At 39.8% G+C, this 26738-nt stretch overlaps 3 protein-coding genes across 3 annotated transcripts in view; 2 read left to right on the top strand and 1 right to left on the bottom strand.

The window, feature by feature from the left end:
- doc2g (double C2-like domains, gamma) overlaps positions 1 to 11918 on the top strand; it is a 62757-nt gene extending 50839 nt beyond the window's left edge. Inside the window, exons 10-12 of the mRNA XM_076091230.1 lie at positions 7903 to 7984; positions 8258 to 8354; positions 11156 to 11918. Of these exons, the coding sequence (XP_075947345.1) occupies positions 7903 to 7984; positions 8258 to 8354; positions 11156 to 11295 (319 nt within the window). The 3' untranslated portion in view covers positions 11296 to 11918. The remainder of the gene's footprint in view (positions 1 to 7902; positions 7985 to 8257; positions 8355 to 11155) is intronic.
- A 3176-nt stretch (positions 11919 to 15094) lies between these two features.
- On the bottom strand, positions 15095 to 22056 carry serping1 (serpin peptidase inhibitor, clade G (C1 inhibitor), member 1). Its single transcript, XM_076091226.1, has 11 exons — positions 22037 to 22056; positions 19134 to 19181; positions 18855 to 18963; positions 18592 to 18759; positions 18157 to 18453; positions 17821 to 18036; positions 16908 to 17051; positions 16577 to 16780; positions 16362 to 16501; positions 15752 to 15974; positions 15095 to 15495 (listed from the first exon to the last, which is right to left on the bottom strand). The coding sequence occupies exons 2-11, from the start codon at positions 19179 to 19181 to the stop codon at positions 15248 to 15250; spliced, it is 1797 nt and encodes a 598-aa protein (XP_075947341.1). The 5' UTR covers positions 22037 to 22056; the 3' UTR covers positions 15095 to 15247.
- On the top strand, positions 21583 to 24902 carry tmem134 (transmembrane protein 134). The gene is made up of 8 exons (XM_076091227.1): positions 21583 to 21781; positions 22188 to 22447; positions 22542 to 22609; positions 22697 to 22783; positions 22868 to 22944; positions 23473 to 23517; positions 24366 to 24419; positions 24535 to 24902. The coding sequence occupies exons 2-8, from the start codon at positions 22232 to 22234 to the stop codon at positions 24615 to 24617; spliced, it is 630 nt and encodes a 209-aa protein (XP_075947342.1). The 5' UTR covers positions 21583 to 21781; positions 22188 to 22231; the 3' UTR covers positions 24618 to 24902.
- Positions 24903 to 26738: the final 1836 nt, after the last annotated feature.

Raw genomic sequence — 26738 nt, 5'->3', positions numbered from 1 at the left:
AATAGTTTGCAAGCAAAAAGAAAGAAGCCAGGCATTCACTTGTTCCAGCTTCTTCAAAGTGAGGATTTGCTTCTTTACTTTCTTTCATATCATTGTAAATCCAATATCTTTGGATTTTGGATTGATGGTCTGATAAATCAATTCACCTTGGGCTCGGGGAATTTGAGATTTCCTTACATTTTATAGGTTAAACAATTAAGTTTAATCAATTTATCAAAAAAAAAAAAAAATCTATAGATTTATCAATGATTAAAACAAATAATTGTGGCCCAGGATTTATATTACCAATCCTAGTGTTCTGGTGTTTTGTCAGACTGAGATTTTCAAAGTGCCTTTCAGCCGAGGAATGACAAAGTGTCCGACACAATGCACACCTGAGCCAACCTGCCTGTAAGGCAGAGGTGGTGACAAATAAAACCCACACAACTCAATCTCTGACCTGCCTGGTGCATTTTAAATACCAACAGTGCAGGGAGTGGGAGAGCTCCCACACAGGACAAGCAATCCTGTACCGAGCTCCAGGTTGCTGAAATTGCTTCTAAAGGAAGTTTTAACTGCTCTTAAGTAGCTTTTAGTTTTGTTGTGGCTTTTTTTCCCTGTTGATGAGCTGCTTCTTTGACTTTACCTAACGGCTGGCTCAGTAATTGTTATCTCTCTGACTCGTGGTGAGACACCACAGGATCTCACCATTAGGAACTCGGTAACGAACACCCACAGAACACAAGAGAGATTGGATTTTCTTCAGTTCACGCAGATTTATTTGCATCACAAAGTATACAAGTAAACCGAGCTGTCTGGAGTCAACTAACTTCACAATAGCATTGTACATTATTTTATACCTCCATTCTACCATAAGTCCCCCCCCCCCCCCTCCCTTCGGAGATGTCTCCTCTAACCGAGACAAGTTGCACTGTGCACCTCAGACAAGTCATAGCAGAGGGTTTTTTGATTAACCACAGTCTCCTTCCCCGCTTGTCTTCTCTTGATTTCGCCTCTGGCCGCCCGTCACAGCGACCGGCTCCCGGTCTTGCCCTACGTTAGAAATCTTGCACTACTTGTTTATCTACGTCTCCCTGTCTCGGTGACGTGAATAACATATGACAATGATACAGGCCAATATCACAGTATGAATGTGAATATACATGGATGCATTTCAAATTATGGATATTGTTGATTTTACACAAATATATTTCAAGACCCAAATACATTTTTCTCCCATAGTTTCTTCAGCGGATCCAACATAGTGTGATGGGAATACAGTGATTGAAGGTTCAGTAAGTTTCTTAACTTGGTTTTGATCCCTTTGACCAAGACAATGTTTGTTTAAGGCCTGAGGATGATGAAAAATAAATGGATTAGTATCCTCCTGATCCTTAATGTAGGTTTAAAGCTGAATCCAGCTTCTGCCAGCAGCACTTAAGTGAATGTGCACCAGTGTCATTCAGAGACTTTTGCTTGGCTGTTGTTGTTGTTTTTTTATACTTTGCAATTACATTTATCATTATATGTATTTTTTTCTTTCCTATTTTCAACCAACCTCTTGACAGGAAATTTGATCAACTGATTAGCCTCTTGCCTAGAGTTAGCTCAGCCCCCTCCCCCGCGACCCTGAATAGGATAATTGGTTACAGATTATGGATGGATGGATAAATGGATTGATGGATGGTTAGCTTGTTTGACATACACAGCTGCAGGACACATTGTTTGAGACCTCAGAGGTGTGCACTTTGGCTCCTCTGTCAGCCGCTGCAACCTACAACACCCTTCTATGTGTAAATCCGCAGAGAAGTTCACATGTATCATCACAGAACTATAAGTCTAGTCTAGGAGAGGCTGTCTAAAAAAAATTTAAGTGACAGTGGTTTCAGCAAATGCCCCAAAAAATTGTATTTGTTTACCTTGAAGTGACGAAGCCCTGTAGCATAGGAAGTATGACTTGTTCGTCGGGCGTGGAGGAGGAAGTAGTGGGATGTTGTTGAATAGCCACAAACCACTTTAACACGAGATGCAACTGTTTATTTCCTATCGACAGTCAGTATTGGTTTCTTTTAACCATGGCCATTATAGTTCCAAAACTTTAAACACGTGGATGAATTCATTTGAACCCAAACCATGATGTTAACCAAGAGTTGGCATTTCTATCCCCCTCCTGTGCACATGTTAAAGTGTCCTTAGGCAATACACTGGACCAAATTGCTCCTAATGGTCAAGCCATGTGTGTGTTTCTAATTCAAGAGATGAAAGAGAGGCAAATTGTGAAGCGCCTGGGGAAAAAGCGCTTTACAAATGCAGCAATTACTTATTTTAACCCAAATCTCTAAACCTAACCAACTAAGTATTTGTGCACAAACCTAATTAACCGTTAGAGTCCCAGTGAAACGGAAGTTAGAGCGACTTTAACTTCTGTACTGTAATGTATTCCCCAGAGTTACTAAATAGTTGAGCGGTGTAAAGTTACAAGAAGGATTTAAATCAAATCCTTCGCATTTGATTCGACGACTAAAAGGTGGGCGGAGATGAGTGTCTCCACACACACCTCCTCTGTCTATCAAGGCAGATTAAATAATGGATGAATGTCATGTCGAAATTGGTTTGTACTAGCTCACGTATGCACACGTCATAATTTGTTTTGCAGAAAAAAAAGATGGCTTGATTCTGATATAGAAATATGAAGGAATGGATCTTTTTGTACTTTTTTTGCATGTATTGTTAAATAGGTGCACAATTATACTGAGGATGTGATCTGAAAGGTTTCAAAAGGCATTTTTCATCTAATCTTGACCATCTTTAAGCATAGTGGTGCTGGATTAGAAAACGCTACTGTGTGTCGTTCTGGAGGGCATGGATGAAGAACTATGTTGTAGCTTAATTAAGAGGACGTGTTATAGATGAAAGATGGGAAGCAGAGGAAGGGAAGTTTGGTCTGAATGAGACAGCTACAATTACTGTACTGAAAAACATTTTCATCCGTCAGTCTGTTGCGGAAAATATTGAGCAAAACTTTTTCGACACTCACCCACAGTATTGGGATTTTGAAAGTTTCTGTCGAGAGATGAGAGAAATAAGAAAAAAAGTAAGCTCACGTCTTGTAAAAAAGAAATCTTTTGCACAGACACACGTGAATATTTTTCTTCTTTCTCTCCGAGGTACCGATTTGTTCCTCGACTTGAAAAGTGATGCCTTGTGCTTTGTCGGATTTCTTTGATGCACAATGTTTTTGAGTGCATCAGAAAATCACATATGCACCCAGAGTATCCATCTCTTTCTATTCTGTCTGTCGCTTCTTTCTCCTCACACACTATATTGCATTTTATTCTTGTTGTTGTCTCCCCCCCTCTTGTTGGGCATCCTTTATTTTTCTACAGACTCTTTAAGTTTACATGACTTTGTTGAACCACTGCTCTGATCTGATTCGTATTAATGGCACTCAAGTTGTTTGGATTTTCCACTTGCCTGTCTGCCAAAGCTTCCTTTGTTCTCTTTTGTAACAGGGTCTCTGTATCCATCGCAAAGAGCTTAGTTTACCCCATTTTTGTGGTTGGTCTGTAGAGTATATGTTGCTCTTTTTAATGCATCCTTTTGTGATTTCCACAATAGACCCAACATAATTAATGCCCTGAAGTTTTAGTGAAGTTAACTTTAAACGCACACAAAAAAATAGGGGTTGAATGTATTGCTGGCATAGGTGAATTACGTCTCTAGAGTATACTGAGCAATTAGGTCGACATAGGAGTAATGAATGAATTTGCTTAGCCAGCATTCTGGCTTACTTCACTGTCAGAGCGCTGATGTCCTGGAGCTGTAACACTAGCAATCCTCTTGAGGAATCTGTAAACTGATGTTGATGCTGGTCTTTCTTTTTCCATGCTGCGTCTGTGTGTGTGTCTGTGCATTTGTCCAGAGGGCTTTTCAAATTTGTCTTTTCTATCAATCAGCCTTTAGAAGCCACTCAAGTGACACAAGGTCAGAATTATCGCAGAACTAATTTGTCGTTCCTTCAAAAGGACAAATTAGCATTCGAATACTAAATGAGTTTACATCCTTCAGAATGACTCACATTCCTCTTCACACATTACCTTAAACGTTTAAAGAACAAATTATTCTGTCAGAAAAAAAGACATGTGAAGGCAGAAAAAAGTGCAAAACATGTCAGATATTTCCTGCTGACCAAGCACACTGCCAAGCGTCACAGTTTTGTTCTCGCTCTCTTTTTCCTTCTGAGCGCTTGTGTGAACTCCTCTGCAGCAGGCTGCAGAAAGCTCCTCTTTGCAATTTTCATATATTGAAAAAAAAAATTGTTGTCTTTAGCTCTCAGTGTCATAACTTTAGTTCCGTTTTTTTAACACCCGCTCCCTCCACTTCTATATTTTTGTTGTTTCTATCTCTCATTCACAGGGATGCTCTCGCTCTTCGGCTTGTCTCTCCCTCGACTAAACTTGCTGTCAGATTGGTTTTAGGTACCAAATGCTTGTGACCCCGGCATTTGGCAAATTGTCATGTGATTAAGTTATGAGGGTCCAATGACATAAAGGGCAAAGACAGATGAGAGATGAAACAATTAAATTGTACAGGTACAATTGTTGTGATGGTACTGACCAAACATAACATTTTAGCTTGCGTTTTAACCTGTCCTGTTACATTACCTGATTTCATTTAATTTAATTTGCACATAGAAAACAGCATAAAAGCAAATGTGGAACATGTAGTAAAATACTTGTTTTGTTTTTGTTTTTTAAGGACAGAAGAGGTGAAGAAGCCAAAGCCATTTTTTGGACTTTTTTGTTCAGTCAAATACAACAAACAAAGAAGCTCCTCTTCCTAATATCTTGACAAAATCCATAGTGCTCGTTCTGTGCAAAGAGGCTTTCTTAAGCTGACACAAAGCTAGTATGAGGAGCCAGCACTCTTGATTTGGCAAACTCAAACTTATTTACTTTGTAGTATGACATTCAGCAAGAAAAAGGCAGCAATGAAGGATATAGTAAGATAATGAGGGACTTTTGTACTAAAAAGACTGCTATATTGGAAGGTATCATATTGATTTGTTTAACTGAGGCTGCTGAAGCCTCATAGCTTAGCTTCTTCTAAAGCATTTTTGCACAGAACAAAGACTGTGGATTTTGTCCCCCATGTTTTAAGGTTTATTCATTCTTCAATACAGATGCTGCAGACTTACACACTTACTGTGACTACTAACTCTGTTACTGTACAAATGTGAGTATTGTATTACTATTTTAAAAAAAAATAGAGCTTAAAATATAAAATCTGTATGAATGCAAACATCTACAAAAAAAAAGATTAGGAATATTTGTTTAACGTACTTGGATAAAATGAAAAGGATGTAATATAATACAAGTGAGCTAATGACTGTAGCATGGGTTGATAACATGAAGACAGCATAGTTAGAGGAGTTGATAGCAAAATCATTACCAACAGCAATATATATCTAACACATTTGGAATGCACTGCAAACAATACTACGTTTTATAAATCTGCTAGCTTGAGGTTTTGTAGAGTCTGTGGCGGATGTTTTGAAGCTGTTGTGCTGCATTAGATTTGAGTTTGTTCTTTGTGTGTTCCTGTTTTATTTTGCTCCCCCCTTGTATGTCATTCTTAAAGACGTGTCCTCACTTGTCAGGACTGCAATATATGAGAAAAACAAAATCGTTTTATGGAACAGATAGTGTATAGCACAGAAAACTGTTAGTTTACTGTATCTTGCTGTGAACGACCTACTTTTTAAGGAAACCGCCAACAATAACTGAAAAGATAATCCCCACTATCTCTATGGGCCAGCCTTCCATGTTATGATTTATTCTTCACATTGAATTTGCTACAGTAATTTGGGTATAGTTTGGTTGCTGCTGTACAGAAAATAGATATTTGTGCTATCATTATTATGGATGTTGCTGTCAAATGATGTTTTGTTATTCTGGAAATTGGAATCCCTCGTCTGAACGGCCTCAGAGCCGTATGTAAAATGTGATTTGGCACAGCTCAGACTGAGATGTCCCTCGGGCTCTCACCTCACCCTCTCGCATGCTGCCGGTCAAATAGATGCTTTGTTTGGCCGCCTCTCCCAATGGATTTCTTTCTTTCTTGTTTTTTTTCTCACGAAGGCAGACAGACCTTTGTATAAGCACTAAGTATTTTAATGCTGATTAGCTTCTGGAGAAAATGACCTTTTTAATATACAATAAACACCTAACAGCACCTGTGACTTGTGACAAGAAGCTGTTTGGTCACATGTCATCAACTGACCAACACTATAATCGTGAGTGTAACAGGTAATAGGTTTATTAGTAGTGTGTGCAAAATAACAGAAGCTGTCTATGTGCTATCAGAGGGCATTTCACTGTTGAGAATAATCTTTAAAGATGTGTGCAGAAAGAAAAGTTTCATAAAAGTTTTCATGTAATTCACACAAATTTGGCCACTGGACAGTTTGTGTTCATTCCCCCAAAATAGCCAATGTCCTTATATTTCACACTGTTGAACTTAAGACTATTATACTGTGTTTACTGCACCATCTGACAAGACTAGACACCTCCCGCCTATATGCAGATTCGTCAGCTCCTGTTTCTAACCCACCCACCGCAGGATGATCATATTTAAATGTTTATTTATGGTTAATAATGCAGTGGTGTCTACTTGCAATCTCACTTCACAGGTTATTAAGTTAGTTATGCAGACATGAGTGGTGAGCAGTTCAACCAAAGAATGACTTCTCCATCTCAGATTGTTTCAGAAAGAAATACACTAAATTTGGTTGAACAGTAATATTAATGTTTCTTATAAATGTACTGTTACCATCATGTGATCCGTCAGATCTATCTTACAAACCCTTGGCCGGTTAAGCCCCCTAAAGCCGGTGTAGAACCTGAGGGGTTATTGTAAACATCTGGATACATTCTGATATTGAGGCTCCTTCGGTCAATCCTGGTTAAGACACATGCAAGAATATGTTAATAAGTTAAACTTTCAGTGAACTGTTTGTGGGAGGACTGACTTCAAAATTGTCACAGTTTGTCACTACTGTAACTTTAGCCCAATCATTTAATTTCATGAAAAATTACATTTTCATCACTGACAACGTCGAGTGCCTCAAGTCTTTGTGCCACCATTTATCAATTTCTCCTCCTCCTCCTCCTCCTCCTCCTCCTGTTCCTTTCCCACCTCCATCCCTCCATCATTCACTCGTCCTGATTCCGGCTCTGAAGCGACAACCCCAAGCCCATCTCATGCATCAGCTGTCAGGCCAGGATTCGTCACTGGCTGTGGGTGGGGGTGAGGTCGGGCTAGAAGAGTGAGATATCTCACCGCCTGAACATCTTGACTTGGAATTTATGCTGATGATGATTCCCATTGCCCTTTAGCGATCCTTCTGTTGCCTCTTTACAGGAGGCATGATTACAATCTTGCTGTGGTCTACTGTCTCTCTCTTTCTGTCTCTCTGTCACTCTCTCACTGTCCCCATCTTTGTTCAAAAGACTTCTGGGTCACAATTATCTCTGAAAGAGATTTAGCAAATCTCCGTCTCCCTTTTGTTTCTACCATTCAGCAAAGTTCACTGTCAAAACGATTGGAAAAAAGTAACCGATTTAATTCCTTTCAACTCAGCAATAATGATTGTTCTGGCCTTGTTTAAATGTTAAAATGCATTTTAGGATCTCTATTGTACAAACCTCGCCAAACTGCACATTTAAATCTCTGTCTATATTTTCCCTGTCTCATCTAACTCACCAGAAAGCAAATCAGCAAATTCACAAAATGTCAAACTATTTCTTTAAGTTCAAGCTATGTCTCATAATGAGGTTGGACACCACCTAAAGAGTGTACGAGGTCCCGATGCATTCATGTCCTCTTTAGCTTTTGCTCTCTTTTTGTCCCTCTCTTTCTCAGAACGTTGCAGCCAGATATGGGGAAAAAGTCAAAGAACAAGACTACAGTGAAGAAAAAGACTCTCAACCCTGAATTCAATGAGGTACAACTTGACTCCTGTTCTACAAATAACCACAATACACCTATCAACTTCTTTTCTTTACTGAGCTCAAGAGTATGTTCTGTAGTGTATCTGATGAGCATAGCAATTAAGAATACTTTTTAAAACTTTAAACATTCCTTAATTGAATGTGTTCTGTGCATCAATCTGCATGTTTTATCTGAAAATCCACTAAGATACGAATTCAGTTTCTTTCGACTCGTATGTTAATTAATCATTGATATGAATATGCTCTTGTGTGCACCACCTGCACAGGAGTTTTCATATGAAGTTACCTTGGACCAGCTGGCAAAGAAAACCCTGGAGATCTCTGTGTGGGACTACGACTTGGGAATGAGCAACGACTTCATAGGTAGGCTGAGAAAAAAACTGAGGAGCGGAACGAAGCTGCAGCAGCAACTGTGCAAGAGTGCTGGAATGAAAGCGGCGCAATTGCGGAAAAACATTACAAACCAGGCCGAGCGTAGGCGGAGGGAGGAGTAAAGAAAAGAAATGCGGGGAGATGAGGGGTAATTATGAGGCTTGAGGAGAACGATTTGAAAAAGGAGAGTTTGAGTGGAGAAGGAAATAGAGACGCTTTAGAAATCAAAAAAGGATCCCCATCCTTCGTGGACTTGGCACATCAGATCGCTGCTGCTTCTTCGTCAGACTGCTTAACAGCTTTGGCATGGCCCTAACGTATATCATGGTAATGGAGCACATGGGAGTTTAGGGAGTGATGGGGAACTAGTGGGGAGGCACAGTGAGAATGGGTGGTAATCCCTGTGAGCTTGAAGGCCTTCAGATCAAAGCGTTTTACTCTGGCCAATGTCTGTGTTTGTGCACATGAGTGTGAGGCTGTGGGTGTGTTGTGTGGGAGACACCTAGTGTTTAGATAAGCCCAGTGAGCCATTAGCCCTGCTGGGAGAAAAGGCCACGAGTCTAACGTACAGCTCCAGATAACGGCCATTCCCCTGACCATTATCATTACAGGTTTAGCTACATCAGCCTGCCAGTTATGTTAATTGGGGCTGGGAGAAAAATGACACTGAGACAAAGAAGAATGGTGAAAACAAGTTGATAAAGAGGCCGAGCAAACATAATCCCAGGTCACTTGTGAGAGTAATAACAAGCGGGCTAAAAGGCGTAGCTGTAAAAGGTGAGATTTCAGAGATACAAGGAGGTTAAAACTGAACAGTGAGAATAAATGTGAGGGCAAAAGTACACAGGAAAACACAATGAATCAAGTGGATGACTTGTGGGAAAGATCGATGCACAAGGAGAGATGGGAAATTTCATCTTGACCATGAATCAAGCCCAAAACTCTGATTTTGAGTGAGCCATGTTGTCGTCTTATCCCCCAAGTGGGAATGCTTGTTGGACTGTCGGTTTTTGGAAAGTTACTCAAATTGATCTATGATCCGACAAGGACTTAGTTTGAAACATATGCTTTCAGGTCTACAGTTCTGCTATATATTTAGTTCACCACATGTTCTTGTGTAACTTCTGTTTGGGTTGATTCAGGCAGCCGTGGAGCAGAGAGAACTATTGTGCGGGGTAAAAATAAGCACACAGAGAACAGGGTCGAACCTGTGCGAGAGTCGCTGCACACCTGCTCGCCACCCGGAGTGTCGGCCTCGTTCTCGTCTGTATCACCTCCTCCGGCTCTGGTTCCTCATTCCTCTTCTGTCCCCAAACGCGTGTCAGGATGGCTGACCATTTTTCACTAGCAACCTGCAGGCTCAGAGAACACTACATCGATCTCTGTTCGGAGGTGGTGGGAGTGTTGTGGGGGCGGATTTGACCAAGTGTTGTGCTATCGAAACTCTGTCAACAGGTTTTGACCTGCTCTCAGAGTCGTATGTGTCTGTGCGTGAAAGGAAAGGGAAGGAGGATGCAGGATAGGAGACACTCAAAGGCCTGCTCCTCTCGTCGCAGAAGCAGCATCTCAGGCAGCGTTCAATGCCGAGCTCAGATGAGTCGCTGATCATCAAACGAGCCCTTATTTTCCTCGCTGCTGTAATTTTCCAACGCGCTGTTGGAATAGAAGCATTGCCAAAATACCGTGTTTAAAACTTCACGCTCCATTAACTGTGCAATCACAGCCACGGGAATGGATTCGCAATAACCTCTGTGGGATAACCGCCTGCGTCTCTCTGGTTTACAGTCCGCCTCTCCACCAACGCCACCGTCACCTCTGCTCACGTTCACCTGAGTCATTTCCTGCTTTCCATATTCCCCACATCCTTTTTCAATAAATCTTTTGTTATCTAAATCTCTCTGTCTTGTAATTCCCCATCTTTTTCTCTGCCTGGAGGAATTTGTATCGAATGTCTGTTTACTTCCTTCTTTGCTCCCATGTCTGTCTGCCAGTCAAATAATAATGATCTTTATTGGCATGAATGTTGATGTACATTATTGCCGAAGGTCAATTACACTATTGAATAGATTTTAAAAAGAAAAAGAAATGTCTGTCAGTCTGTCCTATTTTCTGATGCCACTAGTGGTGCAAAGTAACAACATGTACTGTATGCCTACTCAAGTACCGCACTTCAGTTTTGAGGTACTTTGTACTTTATTTTACAATTTACATTTCATGCAAGTTTGTATTTCTACTCAACCACAGCCATAAACTTTTCAGGATGAGATTTTACTTGAAATCGAATGATAAACTTGCATTGTTAAAAATGAAAGGAAGTGGTTCTCGACTTTTTTGGCATGTGAAATCTTACAAACAAGTCGTGTCTAGTTGGGTCCCCTTGTCATGTCTTAGATGTCTATGAGTTGTTTGAAGTCCCACCAAAGACTGATTTCTTATGAAACTTCTCATATGGTGTCTTTAAAGCGTCTCTGATAACGATGTATCAAATGACGATGTGAGAAAGAGATCTCCGGTGAAGCCACAGAGAATTATCACCTGAATCTGCAGCTCCCCTTGGCTTTGCAGAGCTTTTGAGTTTAGCTCATTGTTTAGCTGTCTAGCTGCAACAGTAAAATGCTATGTGCATTGATGCATTAGTATTGACAATTAGAAAATGTAATCTACTACATTAGCCTTTCTTTCTTTAATTCCTATCCTTTATTCCTTCCGATTTCTGTCTCCTTTCATTACCCTCCAATCATTCCCCATCACCTCCCAATTCTTCTTCTCTGTTTCTGCCCGTCTGTTTGTAGGTGGAGTGGAGCTAGGCATCAATGCAAGCGGACAGAGACTCAGACACTGGTTCGACTGTCTCAAAAACAAAGGGAAGAAAGTGGAGTACTGGCATACGCTCACACAGCAAGGAGCCCCGAGCGGTGACAAACCTGACTAGATTACACAAGACATTCATGCATTCAAACACAGACACGCACACACACACACACACACACACACACACATGTGTCACAATGGAAGATGGCTGATAACAGAGACAAAGTAAAGCAGTAATAAGAGCAAAGGATAAAACATGCAATAATAATAATGTTGAAAATGATCATATAACGCCAATAATTACTGCACCAAGTATTAGTATAATATGATATTCATACTAATATTATTGATGGTAATAAGGTGTAAATTGAAAACATTTTTTTTTTAAAGGTGAACCAAATTGTGACGATGTCCTCATTAAAGTGTTGACGTAACAAAACGATACTCACAAAATTGTGCTTTAAACCTTACTGTATTGTGGAAGTTGCTCATATTCTGTCAGTCAAATTTACACCTAATGAAGAGATTTGAGATTAATGTACTCAAAATGTATTCAGTGAAAGGCACCAAAAGTATGTGCAACCTAGAGACTGATGATGTGGTATATAGTTATAGGAGAGGGAATGTTATGAAAGGGTGATTCTGTACTGAGAAGTTTCTACTTTAGTGGTTGTTGACCCGATGCAAAACAACACACCGAATTATAAAGCACAAAATGATCCATTTGGTGGATTTTTACCTTTACCGTTTGTTTCAGTGTTCTTGTTCTTATGTCTTTCATTGTCTTTAAGTGACGGTGGCTTTCTATACACCCTCATTTCAGACATTAATGTGTCAGTATACGTGTGTGAATGTGTGAGCGTGTGTGCATGAGGGCTTTGAGAATATGAGTGCATACATTTTCTGTGTGTGTGTGTGTGTGTGTGTGTGTGTGTGTGTGTGTGTGTGTGTGTGTGTGTGTGTGTGTGTGTGTGTGTGTGTGTGTGTGTGTGTGTGTGTGTGTGTGTGTATTCACGTCATGCCCCATTCATAATGTCTCAATGCAACTTCAGAGCCACAGAGATGTGTAGAAATAATAATAGCAGTGGTGGTGGACTCAGGCTGTTTGAGGGGCAGGGTCGAAAAAAATATAAAGGGCAGCAACATGCAGAAAGTTTTCAAGCATGTAGAGCGACCTATATGGCACTGCAACATGTCTTCTAAATTCGAAGGCCACCTTAAAGGGCACTTCAACATGTTTTCTTCACTGGAAGGGCACCATAAAGGGCACTTTATCATATTTGATCTACCCTAGGGGCATCCAAGGGGGTACTTCTGCAGTGTGGTTTTTCTTCTTCTTTTTTCGGACAGAGGGCTCCAGTGAATAAAGGACATGAAAGACACATTCAAGAGAGAATTCGTCTGGCGCCCCCACGACATCCCTCAGTGGTGTGAGCCTTCCTGGCTGGGGGACATTGAAGTTGCCAATGGTGTGTGCCATTTCTCTTTCCCATTGCCAGACGGTTATAGAGCAACTTTAAGAATGGGATATATCTTGATGTGTTACCTCTGGCCGCTCTTTTTGATTTTCCTGAGGAAAAGCTGGACGGATTTTGCTTTTTGGAGGTGTCGTTTGTACCTTCGCTTCACTGCATCTTTATGCTCAAAGTGGGCTGGTACTCACCAGTACGCAGTACCAGCTCTTCTACATTTTACACTTTGGTACCATGACAAACAACGAAATATGTAAACATGTGGACTGCACTTAAACCTGGCCTTGGTCATTTTCAGATGGTAGTTGGCTATAGCTTGGACGTGGCATTTTTTCCAGTTGTTTTCTTCATCTACTACCTCCAGCGCCCTTACTTAAACATTAACATCAGCAATATCTCGTCGTAGCTTATATGTTATTCACTGTAGAAATTCAAAATGTAATGTTTATTTTCTGATACAGGCTGATACACAAGCCAACATGAGAGTAAGGGGAGTACTGGCACTTTTTTCAATTTTAATAGTTGTATTAATGATTTATTTTGGTCCTCATTAGCAATTTTCTAAAACTAATGCACGTAATAAAGAGGAAATAGCAATAAGACCTGAATTAAAATGGAAAAACAAAACAAAAATGCTGACCGAAAAGGTGTAGGCTGACACTTATTTTACACCCCCTTTTTTTACTTTTAATTCTAATAAGCAACTCTTTCACTTCTAGGTTTTACTTCAAGCACTGGCTCCACCAGAGTCGGGAATGATGCAACATTTTCTCCCTGCAAGGCAATATTGCAGCACTAATGTATAAATTTGAAAATTGTTCAAATCCTGTTATCTGATTTATGAGAATAGGGCTGCCCCGAAAAACTTAAAAATGTCCCATAACATACCTTGTACACCCTCAGAAACTGTTCTTGAGATGATCTCAGAAGTTATGTGGCTGAAGTCTACATCAACCATTAGAGGGAGTCATTGCTGTGTTCAATGTTGCATTCATCCCATTACTTCTGACCTATTAGATATCGGGTCTATAGTGGCATGTATTTCATCCCATGGACAAGAGACACTGGGACTGCCGTGTCTATGTCTGTGACATAGGATTACCTGCTGAGATAAAACTTTGCTGTTAGTAGAAATGTCCCCCCTCCTACATGTTAACCTCAGGAGGTAAAATGGGATTTCACCCTGCATGCATGGCAGCACGCAACAGTGGACGATCACAGGCTAGGATCCAAGATATTAAAAAACCCTTCCAGATTGCGGATTTAACCCTCATGCATGTTATGCGTCTAGAAACAAATCTTTGAACATCGATAGTACATGGGGGCTAGACTATCACTGAATTATCTAAATGCCTGATCGGATATCAAATGTACTCCCCCGGTTCATCTATCTCTACAGCTCTGGCTATACACTGGTTCACATTAGCACACCCACAGTCAGTCAGTGGCCTCTGGGAGTTTTTCTGACCGTTTAATCGATCCGGCTGCTCATATTCTTGGTGTCCTTCAGCAACCTTGTGAATGTCTCATCGTTGATTGCAAAAAAGATGGATCCTTCAGTGGTGAATTTGGTGAATAAAAAAGGGCTCGGGCATTATCGAAGCTTGGAAGTAAACCATGTGGTGTAACAGTAGGCTTAACCATATTTTCTGTTAGGCCATAAATGACTTTAATGAGAGGGTTGGGCAAGGTTTATTCAGTACTTTCTCTATGCACATCAAAACTCCCAGCACGTTGGCAGTGAGATAATCAAACCAAAACAACATTATTATGTTATCCAGGCATCAAAGATGCATTTCTGGGAATACTCAGTACTTTGATTGAGGCTAGGCTGGGTGACAGTGATCTAATAGAGTTCACATTTCAGGCTGGATGGTTGCTTATTCCTGTCTCTGGATCTGCTGGTTTTGTTTACAGTCACCGAATTTTCTGACTCTTGTCTATTGACCCCGCTTTGCTTATGTAATCATTTTATCTGCAATACAGCTGCATGTTTAGCAATCACTATCAGCTTGTATAATAGAGTGCAACCATGGCTGATCATTCTGAATGCTGGTGTGTTTACAGTCTATGCCATCAGTGTGTTTTTGTTTGTTTGTGAATACGATGATTCAGGGTATTTTTTGCTCAGTTGCTGTGCTTTAACAAGCAAGCTATTGCTTTAAGAAACAAAACCTTTACTGTCACAGATTTTGACACTACGTCTTCCTTAAATTGATTACAGTTGTACTGATGCAGGAGGGCAGGGGCGATTGAGATGGGGAATTCACTACTGTAGTCCCTGTGTATTCAATGTCAATCACACAGTATGGCTGCCATCCTGTGGTGGGTTTGTGTAACTTCCTCGCAAAATAAATTGAAGTTGTTTCAGTGGTCGTCTGTCTTCCTTTGATGTGAGCCTCTATTGTACTTCATTCTTCAAAAACATAAGACAGGCAGCATTTGTGTTGTGTTAATATGTGTTTATTCATCATCTTTGAAATCAAAACACATCCTGGCTTAGATATATGTTTTTGTGAGGGTCACTGCTCACTTTAGTACAGTAACTACTTGAAGCTATGCTGTTACTGAATTTATATTGTGCCAATGCCAAATGTGCTCTCATGGGTCGGTCACTCTGCCAATAAAGAGTGGCACATTGGCCTGGTCGCTCCACAGCAGCATGATGAAAGGCCGCATGGCACTGAAGGAAGGGAAGGAGCGAGAGAACGACACAGAGGTGACGGCCCCGGCCTCAACTCCTTGTTCGGTCAGTGCGAGGAAGGCTCTGTGTCTGGCATCGTCCAGAATAACCCTCTCTTGTGAGTAGAGACCACACATGTTGGCACCCTCGAAGAGTGACGACAGTCCTGGTTGGGAGGAACCGGGAGAAAAAAGTGCGGAAAGGTGATAGTAAGGGAAAAAAGAAGGGGCGGAAGCAAAGTAATTGAATCAGATAGAGGGAGATCAAAGAGCAGAAGGTATGGTTATTTCACAAATGAGACTTGATTACTGAATGTCTACTGGCTGGAAGCTAAAGCTGAAAGCATGGGTGATTTTCAATTTGTGGTATTAATGAGGTGAATGAGTCTGACGGACAGAAAAGATCATGAAAGATGAACAAACCTAATTTCTTCATAAGTATGTTCAGGTCTGGCTGGATATCCAATTTGATTTGGGGCAGAGTGACCTCGATATGCTGAGGAGGTGTTGTTTTCAATTGTTCTATCATTTGACGCACAACCGTGTCCGTCATCCTCTCCTCCACCTGCTGCAGGTCAGTCACTTTGTTGGAGCGAGGTAGCAGGATGTAAAGACTGCTGTCACCCGTGAGGGCAAACCTTGCCACCTGCGGAAAAATAGAAGAGCAGGAGAATTAGCGACATTAAAATCAAGCAAAATGAACTATTAGCAGTTCATGTTTGCAATGTACTCATGAATGTACACACAACTTCCACTGGATTACTTTGATAGTGGAGAAAACTTAAAACGTGATGATTCTCAAGCACGTTCTGAAGTTATAAAGTTTTTTACTATATATACAAACTGTAAGCCTCACCGACTATAAACACGTGTGTCTCATGTCTGTGAAGTCAGATTTGATTGAGTAATGTCTCTGTGAAAGAGTGCACATGTTGACGCCTTTTTCACACAGTATCTTTGGCTCTCCTCACTGTTTGAAAACCTCTACTGTGTACAGTATGTGAATGGGTGCGTTAAGGTGTCTGTTGCTTACCTGTGCCTTTAGCTCAACTACATATGTCATAGCCGCCATGTATTTCTGGTGATAGAGGACAGACACCTTCTCCAGATCACCATCCAGTTTTGTGAAAAGTCCTTTCCTGGGTTTCATATCATACTTGACCTTCCACTGACCTGACGCACACAGACACATTCTTTATTAGTTTCCACCATTTCCTCATGCACATACACGCAACATGGGATACTGACCACTAAAGGTGACAGCGTTGAGCAGCATCAGCTGTGTACTGGCTGGTACGGAGTCGACCAAGTGTTGGATTTTATTGTTGGTCTTATTTGCCACCCAGCTGTTGATCATCTGTGTGTTTTCCTCGCTGGTTTCCAGCAGCCTGGTGGGCTCCGCTTCATAGAACTGGATGGACTGGTTAGTAAAGGATTCGCGAAGGTTCATTTCTGAGGAAGAGAACAGATAAATCATGATGAGCTGCGGAGATAGAGATCCTTTTATGAGCACTCAGAACCTCTGCATCTAGCTCTTTGACTGCAGAGGAGCCATTTTGTGAGCGTGTGATAGTAATACGTGGGTTATAGTAGATCTGAGAAGCCATCTGCAAGGAGCCGGCTAACTTCTCTCTCAGCTTCTTCATCTGGAGGTGAACACAGTGGAAGTCATGAGGCACACAGACAGCCCTCTCAATGGCTTTACGGGTGTCATCCCTTGCACCTGAACATGATGAAGAAAAGACAACATAGGAATGATATATACTGTACTTTAGAGTGATATTGAAGGCTGCAAGGTATGCATGACATTTCACATAAGTAGAGAAAAACTCCAGTGACATTTCAAAGTGAGAAACATTTTTATGTAACTTCCAAGACAATGATTCATTTTGCTAAGAGTCATCCTTGTTAGACCAAAGAATCTTAAAGGATATTGGTGGTGTTCTATGTTTTTCATATTCTCAAATCCCATGAAAACACCAAAATCATCAACGCATTAGTCAATACTTCCCTTGTCTGTCTGTGGCATTCAGTCCTAAGCCCCTTTGCTCCTACTGAAGGTATAGATATTTGACAAAACATAAAAAAGGGCAAAATCATTTTCTGAAACAGTTGGGCTCTGTAGTTTTGAACATTTGGAGGAGATTGTGTAGGATTTGGTGCAATTTCTGTCAGCAGGATGGTGTATGGGATCAACCGAAAGTAATCTACAGTGCCCACATTCGTCGTGACGAAGCAACACATCACACTTTGCAACAGTGTGGCTCATTAATGTGTTGCTAAAAGTGGAGGCCTGTGGCACAGAGGAATAATCTATATCAGAATTTTGACGCCAAGACAATACTTCAACTCATTGTTGGTTTTAGTCTTTTCATGGGAAATGTTGAAAATAAAAATAAAAACTTTTAGAGTATACAAGAATAATGATTAATCATTATGTATCATTATGTTGTTTCAAAATAAAAAATGAGGACCTGCTTCCTTTGTCTTACCTAACAACAAATGGGACAGCATCCCGCTGATACTGATAGGAGAGAAGAGCAAGTTGCTGGAGGGTTGTGATTCTCTGAGGTAAGAATACAGCTTCATGGAAAACTCCATGATGGATTCCTGCAACATGGGTTCCCCTGTGCGATCGTTCTCGTCCTGGCAGGCGTCCCACGCTGTGGTGAAGCCGCTGCAGGAGGGAGGAACAGCGCTAGGAGCAACTGAAAGAAAGTTAAGCAGATGGTTAAATGTACATAAATGTACCTGTTTTTTTATTAATAAGAAAAAAATGACCTTATTTCATTTAATTTTAGGTATATAGAAAAGGTTGTCAAACCTACCTTCAACAATGATAGATACAGAGCTCAGCTTCTCTCCCTCAGCAGATTGACATGTGTAATTTCCAGCATCCTCCATGACAATGTCTCTGATGATGATGGTCTGATCATGGTCGAGTGGATAAAGCTGCTCCACTCTATTATGTTCAGCTGTCGGATCGTCTTCAAGGTGCAACTGTGTCCTCTTATCTGTCTCTTTGAACCAAAGTGCATTGGCCTTGACTTGGTTGGAAGGTGGGAAATGGCACGGGAGGTGAGGAGTAAAGCCCTTAATTACCTTGATGGTATAGGTAACGAATGCTGAAAAGAAATGCACAAACACTTCAAACTCTTTTAGAGTCGAGCATATTGCTGAATGTTAGGTATGTACATTTGATATATATACTCTAGTCAAAATGTTCCATAAATGTGAAAGAGTAGTGTATCTATGATATTCACCATCAACTGTAACGTGGTATGTCCTTATCATCTCCATGTCCTTCTTTTTTATCAAACACAAGTACTCCCCCTCATTGGCAGCAGTAACAGGGGATATAGAGAGATACAAGCCATCTTGTTTAACTCGAGGCGAGCCAGGCGACTGAGCACTGACATGTACATCTTCCCCTGCATTAAGAAAAGATCAAACTGAATACATACATAACTGTGTACTTTTGCAAAACAGTGACAATAATGGTGGTAGTTACAAAATATATAAAGACCATTGAATTTCCAGGTGATGTTCGCTCCAGTGAAGTCAGTTTGAAATGAAAGACAGGGCAGCTCCAGAGAGGAACCAGGTACCACCTGGAGAGCTATGCATGAAGAAAGCTAAGTAGAAAGACGGAGTTCAAACATGTGAGGGAAAGTTGATAAATTCAAGATTGAAGAAGGATGAGGTTTAAGCACTTTGGTCAATATTTTATATAGAAGATAATGGTAAACATTCAAGCAGAGCGACTGTATAAGGAGCTCATTCTACATTGTTCTGGTAAGTTTACCTCATAATTGAGCAGCAGCAAGAGGCAAAGTACAGCCTGTAGTTTCATCTAAAGCGGAAAACAGAGCAAAGGGAGTAAATTGAAATTGGCAAGTTGCTGATGTTGTTTTGCAAGTGAGGATTTCAAACTGAATATGGCACCAAGCCATAGATCAATAATGTGGTGCAATCTGTGAAACATGTTGAAAACACTTTTTAAACTGTAATCATTTAGCTACAGCTTACATTTGCATTAAATACACCCTTGCCAGAGATTAATCCCAAGAAAACTTCAGAGGATAAATAACAAAAGTAATGTATAATACACTGTACAAAATATTGCTTCTGTTCATTGCATAATCAACAACAAAAGTCAGAGAAACATTAAAAACTCACACCTTGAATTTCCAGATATCCAAATTCAGTGACCAGTTGTTTTTTTACCCGCGATATTTCTGTCACACCCGACACTGTTCACTTCATCTACCACCTCTAACGGTCTGCTCCTCAAAGCTGCAACCATCAATGACTAATCTGTGCTTATTGGTTTAGAGATGTTTGTTTGCATAATGCAGGTCTTCTGACTTACTGGAAATCCCATGATTTCACATGTTGGCAACAGATATCAAGTGGGATAATTTATGCTCCTGTTTGGCATTCATTGCATTGAAATATATAGTATTTTATTACTTATTATATCAGTACTTAAGTCCAGTTTTTTTTTATCATCAATCATAACTGCTCATCTTGACAAGTGAAACATATTTATTAGTAGTTGGCGGTAAGCTTCACTTTGGCTCATTTCCAATTATCAGAATGTTTTTGCCTGAAGTGTTTCACATAATTTGATTTTGCTAAAGGTTGCATTGGTACTATATACGGACAATAGCGTAGTGGGAGAAAAACACAAGCTGAGTGTGTGCTAATTGGCAGAAAACAATGTTACCACATTTGTGGACAACAACCATAACATATTGAAGTGCCAAATTGATGGAGGCAGAGTGACAATAAGTGTTTTAATGGGATCATTAAATTAATTAGTACATTTTTAAGTACAGTTTTCCATTTATTTGTTGGGGAGTATTGGTATTGTTAAGAGGACAGCTGGAGGGACTTTAGTCAATTTGATTTACCACTAAGTATAGCAGCCGTCAGTTACTTTTCAGCAATTTCCTTTTGTTTATACATTTAACATAATAACCATCCCTGAAGTCTTGCCCATTTAACAACTAAATTAAGAGACAACTTGACTTGTGTCATTGGGTCATTTCTTGGGTGGTTTTATCCCTAAAGACTCCTTAAACCAAGCATTTTTATGTATATAGTAAGAACACTTTTGTGATGTTAAATCATTCCAATGAAGGATACTAACAAGTCTTTTCATGCATTGGTGGAATGTAACTAAGTGCACTTACTCAAAACACTGTACTAAAAGGAGCAGTGTGTAGGATTTAAGAGGATTTATTGGCATAAATTAAATATAATATTCATAACTATGTTTTCATTTGTGTATAACGACCTAAAACTAAGAATCGTGTTTTCGTAAGCTTAGAATGGCCCGCTTATACAGAGCGGGTCCGACATGTTTCAATGCCATGTTTCTACAGTAGCCCAGAATGGACAAACCAAACGATCACTCTAGAGAAGGCCTTTGTCGTTGTTCGGTTATCTGAAGGTCACCCTTGACACACTGGGAACACTTGGAAAGGGAGGACTAGGGAGGGGTATTCAGTTGGATGCAATATGCAACCTCACCAGTAGATGGGCATCTAAATCCTACACACTACCTTTAAGTGTAAACTGTAGGTACTTTAATTGAGTATTTTCTTTTCATGCCACATCATACACTACACTTTGACTTGAGAGAGAAATTTGATAGATTTAGTAACTAGTTCCTACAGATTAATACTTTTGTATGAAAAACATACAAAGATCTTATAAAATATGGTGTATTGTGTTATCAATTAAACTAATCTACCAAACAATATATATAGAAGTAGCTGAAACAATCAGTTGATTAATCGGCAAGCCAATTGATAAAAACTATTTTGATCATTGTTTTTCATGTAAAAATGCATTTCATGGGTTCAGATTTGTGGTTTTTCCTTTTAATAGTTTAATCATTTTAATTCATTTTGAATTTGGACTATTGGTCCTTAAATTATCCTCAAAACAAGCATTTTGAGGATAAGTAAGTCAATATGTTCTGAAATTTTCTGAAAACAGTGAAATGATGCTTACACATTAATGCACATTCTCTAATTATATAATAGCAGCCTATAACAGTAACATAAGCCATTTTTCTACATTAAGTACTTTGAGTATTTTTTTTACTGTGGTATTAGTACTTGTATACTTATACCACAGATACTGCCTATACTTCTACTCTACCAGTGAGTGTCGATCGACAAACCGACACTTGACTAAGTAGACTGACTCCTCAAAGAGATATCGTTGGGCGGAATCAGACATGAGCAATCGATAGCCGGGTTTTTAAAAATAGAACGAGACACTCAAAACTTTTGCAAAATCTTGTATCGCTCTGCTCTCGAGATCAAAAGTGCCAGGAAGACTTGGAAGATAATTTCCAGAGTGTACAAGTATGTGACCTGTGTCTTCACAACGTGGAGTCGGGTTCAGCCTTGCCGGAGAAAAAGTTTACTTCAGACAGTAAGTCTTCCTCCTTGTCATCTGATCGACTAGCGGAAAGAGCACAAACAATGGCCAGTTAGCGGCTGGTTTATTTTCGTTAACTTCGGTCCAGTCTGCTTAAATATGTAGTCCGAGTCGAGGCAGTACTGTATCTTTTTCCTGACTTTATGGCTACATTCGCCCTTTTAGCGTAGTAAACATTAGTTAACGCTAAGTTGTATTGCATAGAGGTGATGTGGGACGCCAGACTATTTATTTGTGCGTAACACTTACCGTCACAGCCCAGGCGTGTGTGCGCGTATATAAGAAATGCATGAGCAAAAATGACCCGTAACTTAATAACAACTTAACTACCACAAAATGTTTCTCCAAGCTGTGAGCACGCGCACTGTGAGTAACACTGATCTTTACTCTGAACCAACAGTGAGCACCAAGCCACAGGCCCTCAGCGTGTAAAAGGCTATCGCCATGGCCACGCAGTTTAGTATCGATGATGCCTTTGCGTTGGAGGGAGACGAGGAGGGAGCTGTGTCTGATGGAGAGGCAGAGGGGTGGAAGGGCAGAGACAACGACAGAGAAGGAGGAGAGATGACATTCGGTCCTCTAACTTTCTCCAAACCTCAGACTCATCCCTCTCCTGCTGCTGCTGCCGGCTCTCCTGAGCACAGTAACCTAAAATATCAGGTACACTTTCGACTACTATAAAAAAAAATAATCATAATAAATAAATGATTTACTTTAAACTGCTGCTCTCTTATTATCTGCGCTGCGTCTTTAGAATCTGGAAAATGAAGACGCCTTGGGCAGCAATTGCAATTCCTCCTTCAATAATTTCTTTAAAATCAGGTGGGTGCTACAGGTAGAACGTTTGATCGTAGACCACCGTGTGCTTTGAAAAGTGAGATAAAGTCTGTTCCTGCTCTCTCTCCACAGCGACCCGGCCACTCTGTCTTACTGCAGCTCCCAGTGGTCCTTCAGCACCTTGAGTTCAGTCACACAGCTGTCTGCACACTGCTGCGGGTGAGAACACACACACATACACACACATACACACACACACACACACACACATAAACATATTTACTTTAAAGAATATTTTCTCAGGTGGGTGTCCCATCCGCTGGTGAAGAAAAACAGAAGAGTTGTTCTCGCTTCATTCCTTCTCCTCATCACTGGAGTTGGTGAGTTGTTCACTCATTACGTGTAAAATATACAAATATACAACCAGAATGATTTTGCTGTGATAAATGCTAAATTCAAAGAGGAATAGTTTCATTTTAATTATTCAGTCTTATGCTCCTGTTTTGCTCACATTTTCACAGGTTTGTCCTCATGAATATTCACATGAATGTATTTGCATAATGGCTCTGGCCCTTTTAAGAGTAGTTACTTGAAATGTACAGTAGATGGTTCAGGAAATAAAAATGTGTTATCTATTTCTTCTTCTTCTTGGATGAAGTAGATCATATGACTAAAATGTAAAATGTTTAAATGGCACAGAAAGTTTAGAGATTAAAAGGTAGTTTGTTCAGTGTTGTGTCAGTCAGGGACATGTTTGGCACACTGAACTTTGTACCCTTGTTGATTCTCTCTCTGTAACACATTTTGTTCTAACTAGTAATCTAATGAAAAGAAGAAGTATGTCATATATATATATATATATATATATATATGATCACTGATGTACTTTTTGTATTGTTTCATTTTAGCTCTTATTTTCACGGGTGTTGTCATACAGCTGAATCCAAATGCAGGTAAGGAAAAAAGGAAAATAAACCATTTTAGTGTCCAGAAATGACACAATAAATCGTATAGTCCAGATGCAACGTTATTTTTATCGTTATAGTTTTCTCAAAAACATCAGAAAGCTGTAGATTGTTGTATGAGCTGATACAGATGCTGAAAAGCTGTGAATGAAACAAATATTTCTTGAAACAAATAACCAACAAATTAAACCAAAATACTAACTCACAAACACAAAACAAGTTGTACTAAACTAAGATGTACCCGCTGTACTCAGCACAGTACACAAACTACAGTTGTAGTTTGCAACAGTCAGGACCTATTAAATAAGATACTTTAAAAGAAAGAGAGAAATAAAAAAGATAGATACTTTACAAGGTTGTCTGTAAGAATACTTTTCAAGTGGCAGAAAGAAAAAAGTAAAACTTAAGTTGTCAGTTTTCTTTTTTATTTAATGTCACCCTGAATGAATGGAGGAAATAGATAATGTGAATAACTCTTTGCGACCAGTATAGTACATTATTTGATTCTTTTTAAAAGGAATGTTTTGACATTTTGGGAATTTGACCCTTTAGTTTTTGTATTGGATTAAACAAACAGTTAATTATTGAACTTCAGACTGATTCTATTAGCTTTGGACGGAGCCAGGCTAGCTCTTTCCAGTGCCAAGCTAAGCTAACAGTCTTATGGCTGTAACTTCATATTGAGCGTACAGACATGAGAGTGGTATCGATCCTCTCATCCAGCTCCTGGCAACAAAGCAAATAGGCATAGTTCCCAAAATGTTGTGTGGTTTCATTGATTCGAGTTGGTGATCTGTCTTTTTACTGGGTTGTAACTAATAAAACGGTCCTTACAGGTGTTTCAAGTGCTATTTTCTTTGTACCTGGATTTCTCCTCTTCATCCCTGGAGGTAAATTGATCCATTGTTTCCTAGGGTTTTTGTTTTGCTTGGCCTTAGCCTGTACCAGTAAATGCATGCCTTGTTTTGTTGGTATTAACAATGTCATAACCTGTATTTCCTACAGTGTACCATGTGATATACATCAGCTGTGCTGTCCGGGGAAGGAGAGGCTTCAAATTGTTCTACCTACCCTATTTTGAAAAATGACATTTCACGAGACACAACATTTCACTACATTTATTTCTTTGCTATCTTAAAATGAATTGTATTTTGTCACTTGTAACAAAACATGTGTTGTCACATGGTTGTTTTTTCTTGTCATTGTAATGACCACTACTAATTCAACCACTCAGTGCCTCGACTATGTTTCCGCTACATGAACTGATATTGCTGTATTTGTACACAAAAAAGAAGGAGATTGGTCCTGCCTGTGTTTTCTATGTCGTGTGAATAATGACTGTGAAATTACAATAAAACTTTTGTATATTTGAATTTGTGCCAGTTGAGATTTTTTTTCCAATCAAGGGCAAAGTGAGCTTTACCATATGCCTTTAAAACAAACTATACTATGATTTTTCTGACATAAAACACTATGACTTTAAAGGCCATACTGTAGTGTGACATTTTTCATGACATGTATATTATACCATGACTTTGTCCACGGCAAAAGGTGCAACCATGATCCAAGGTGTAACCCCGATCCATGGAAACCTGTGAGGGGAGAAAGCACAAAGATTCTGGTGAAGAAGCCAAATTAGTAACATGCATTCACGGGACATTAAAACGTACAGAGGGAGAGGAGGATTAGAGTGTATCCTAGGAAGTCCCCCCATCCGTCTAGCTCATGCATGTCCAAAGTCCAGCCCGCGGGCCAATCACGGCCCGAGGTCAGATTTTATATGGCCCGCACCTTCTGTCTTAAAATGCATTATTTATGGCCCGCCAGCACAGTCAAAACGGAATGAATAAATCATACAAATTCAACATGCAATTCCTCTTTTTACCTCATGGTGGCAGCACCACTCTGTAACTGTCTGGCTGTTTGAAATTGGCTCTGACCTCTGAACTGTCATGTTACGGCAAGTAAAAAAAGGAAAGTCGATAATGAGGGCCGCCGCTTCCAGGAGAGGTGGAGATCGCAATATTTTTTTCACCGAAAACCGAAACAACTGTGTCTGCCTAATTAGTCATGAGACTGTTGCCTTGTTTAAGGAATATAATGTAAAGAGACACTACGAGACCAAACATGCTAATGCTACAACAAGCTATCAGAGAGCGACCGAGCTAGAAAAGTGAAGCAACTCCAAGATAACTTGGCCACACAGCAGCGGTCCTTTTCACATGAAAACATCATCAAAGTAAGCTACCAAGTGGCCATGGTAATTGCTAAACATGACAAACCTTTTACGGAAGGTGAGTTTATCAAAGACTGTGTTATGAAAATAGCAGAAAACATAATTGCCCCGAGAAGAAGACCGAGTTTGCAAATGTTTGCCTGGCTCGTAACACTGAAGAGCTATCATCAGATACTAAGAGACAACTTGATTTGTTTCGTTAGCCTGTTTCATGTGTGTTGAACTTAAATGTGAGACAAGTTTTCATTACCCTCACTAAGTCATATTTAAGATTGTCTTGAGGTGAGAATATTGATCGGTTTCTATGTAATTAGCTTTTAGATGGCTTGTTCTTTGTGTTATCTGACTTTCAAGATGTGAAATAAAGGCAGAATAGTTGTTGAGATGTGTTCATACATGAATGCTTACATTTGGTTACATTGCTATTTGCTGTCATTGAAAATAAAATGATTAAATAACAATGTATGTATAGGCTACTTGTATTGTTTAAAATAATGTCAGCAGGGACTGTTGGCCCTTGGGCATTTTCACATTATCTAATCTGGCCCTCTTTGAAAGAAGTTTGGACACCCCTGTGGTAAAATAACAATGTCAGGAAGTAAAGTGACATTTTTTTTATCAACCTGACAAAATTACGTTCTTGTGGGAAGAAAAGAAAAGAAAAGGCAACAATGTAACTTCTTTACATTCTAATAGAATGTAAAGAAGCTACAGTGTATAGAATGATTCTATTGAAGTTATTCCTTTTTTAAATGTTTTAGATGAGTCACTAATCACTTTAAAATAGTGATTATAGCTGCTTACATTTGGTTACATTGCTATTTGCTGTCATTGAAAATAAAATGATTAAATAACAATGTATGTATAGGCTACTTGTATTGTTTAAAATAATGTCAGCAGGGACTGTTGGCCCTTGGGCATTTTCACATTATCAAATCTGGCCCTCTTTGAAAAAAGTTTGGACACCCCTGGT

The sequence above is a fragment of the Anarhichas minor genome, unplaced genomic scaffold (genome assembly GCF_050575085.1).
Source record: "Anarhichas minor isolate MPS153535 unplaced genomic scaffold, ASM5057508v1 ptg000014l, whole genome shotgun sequence".
NCBI lineage: Eukaryota > Metazoa > Chordata > Actinopteri > Perciformes > Anarhichadidae > Anarhichas > Anarhichas minor.
This window is presented reverse-complemented; position numbering and strand designations above follow the sequence as displayed.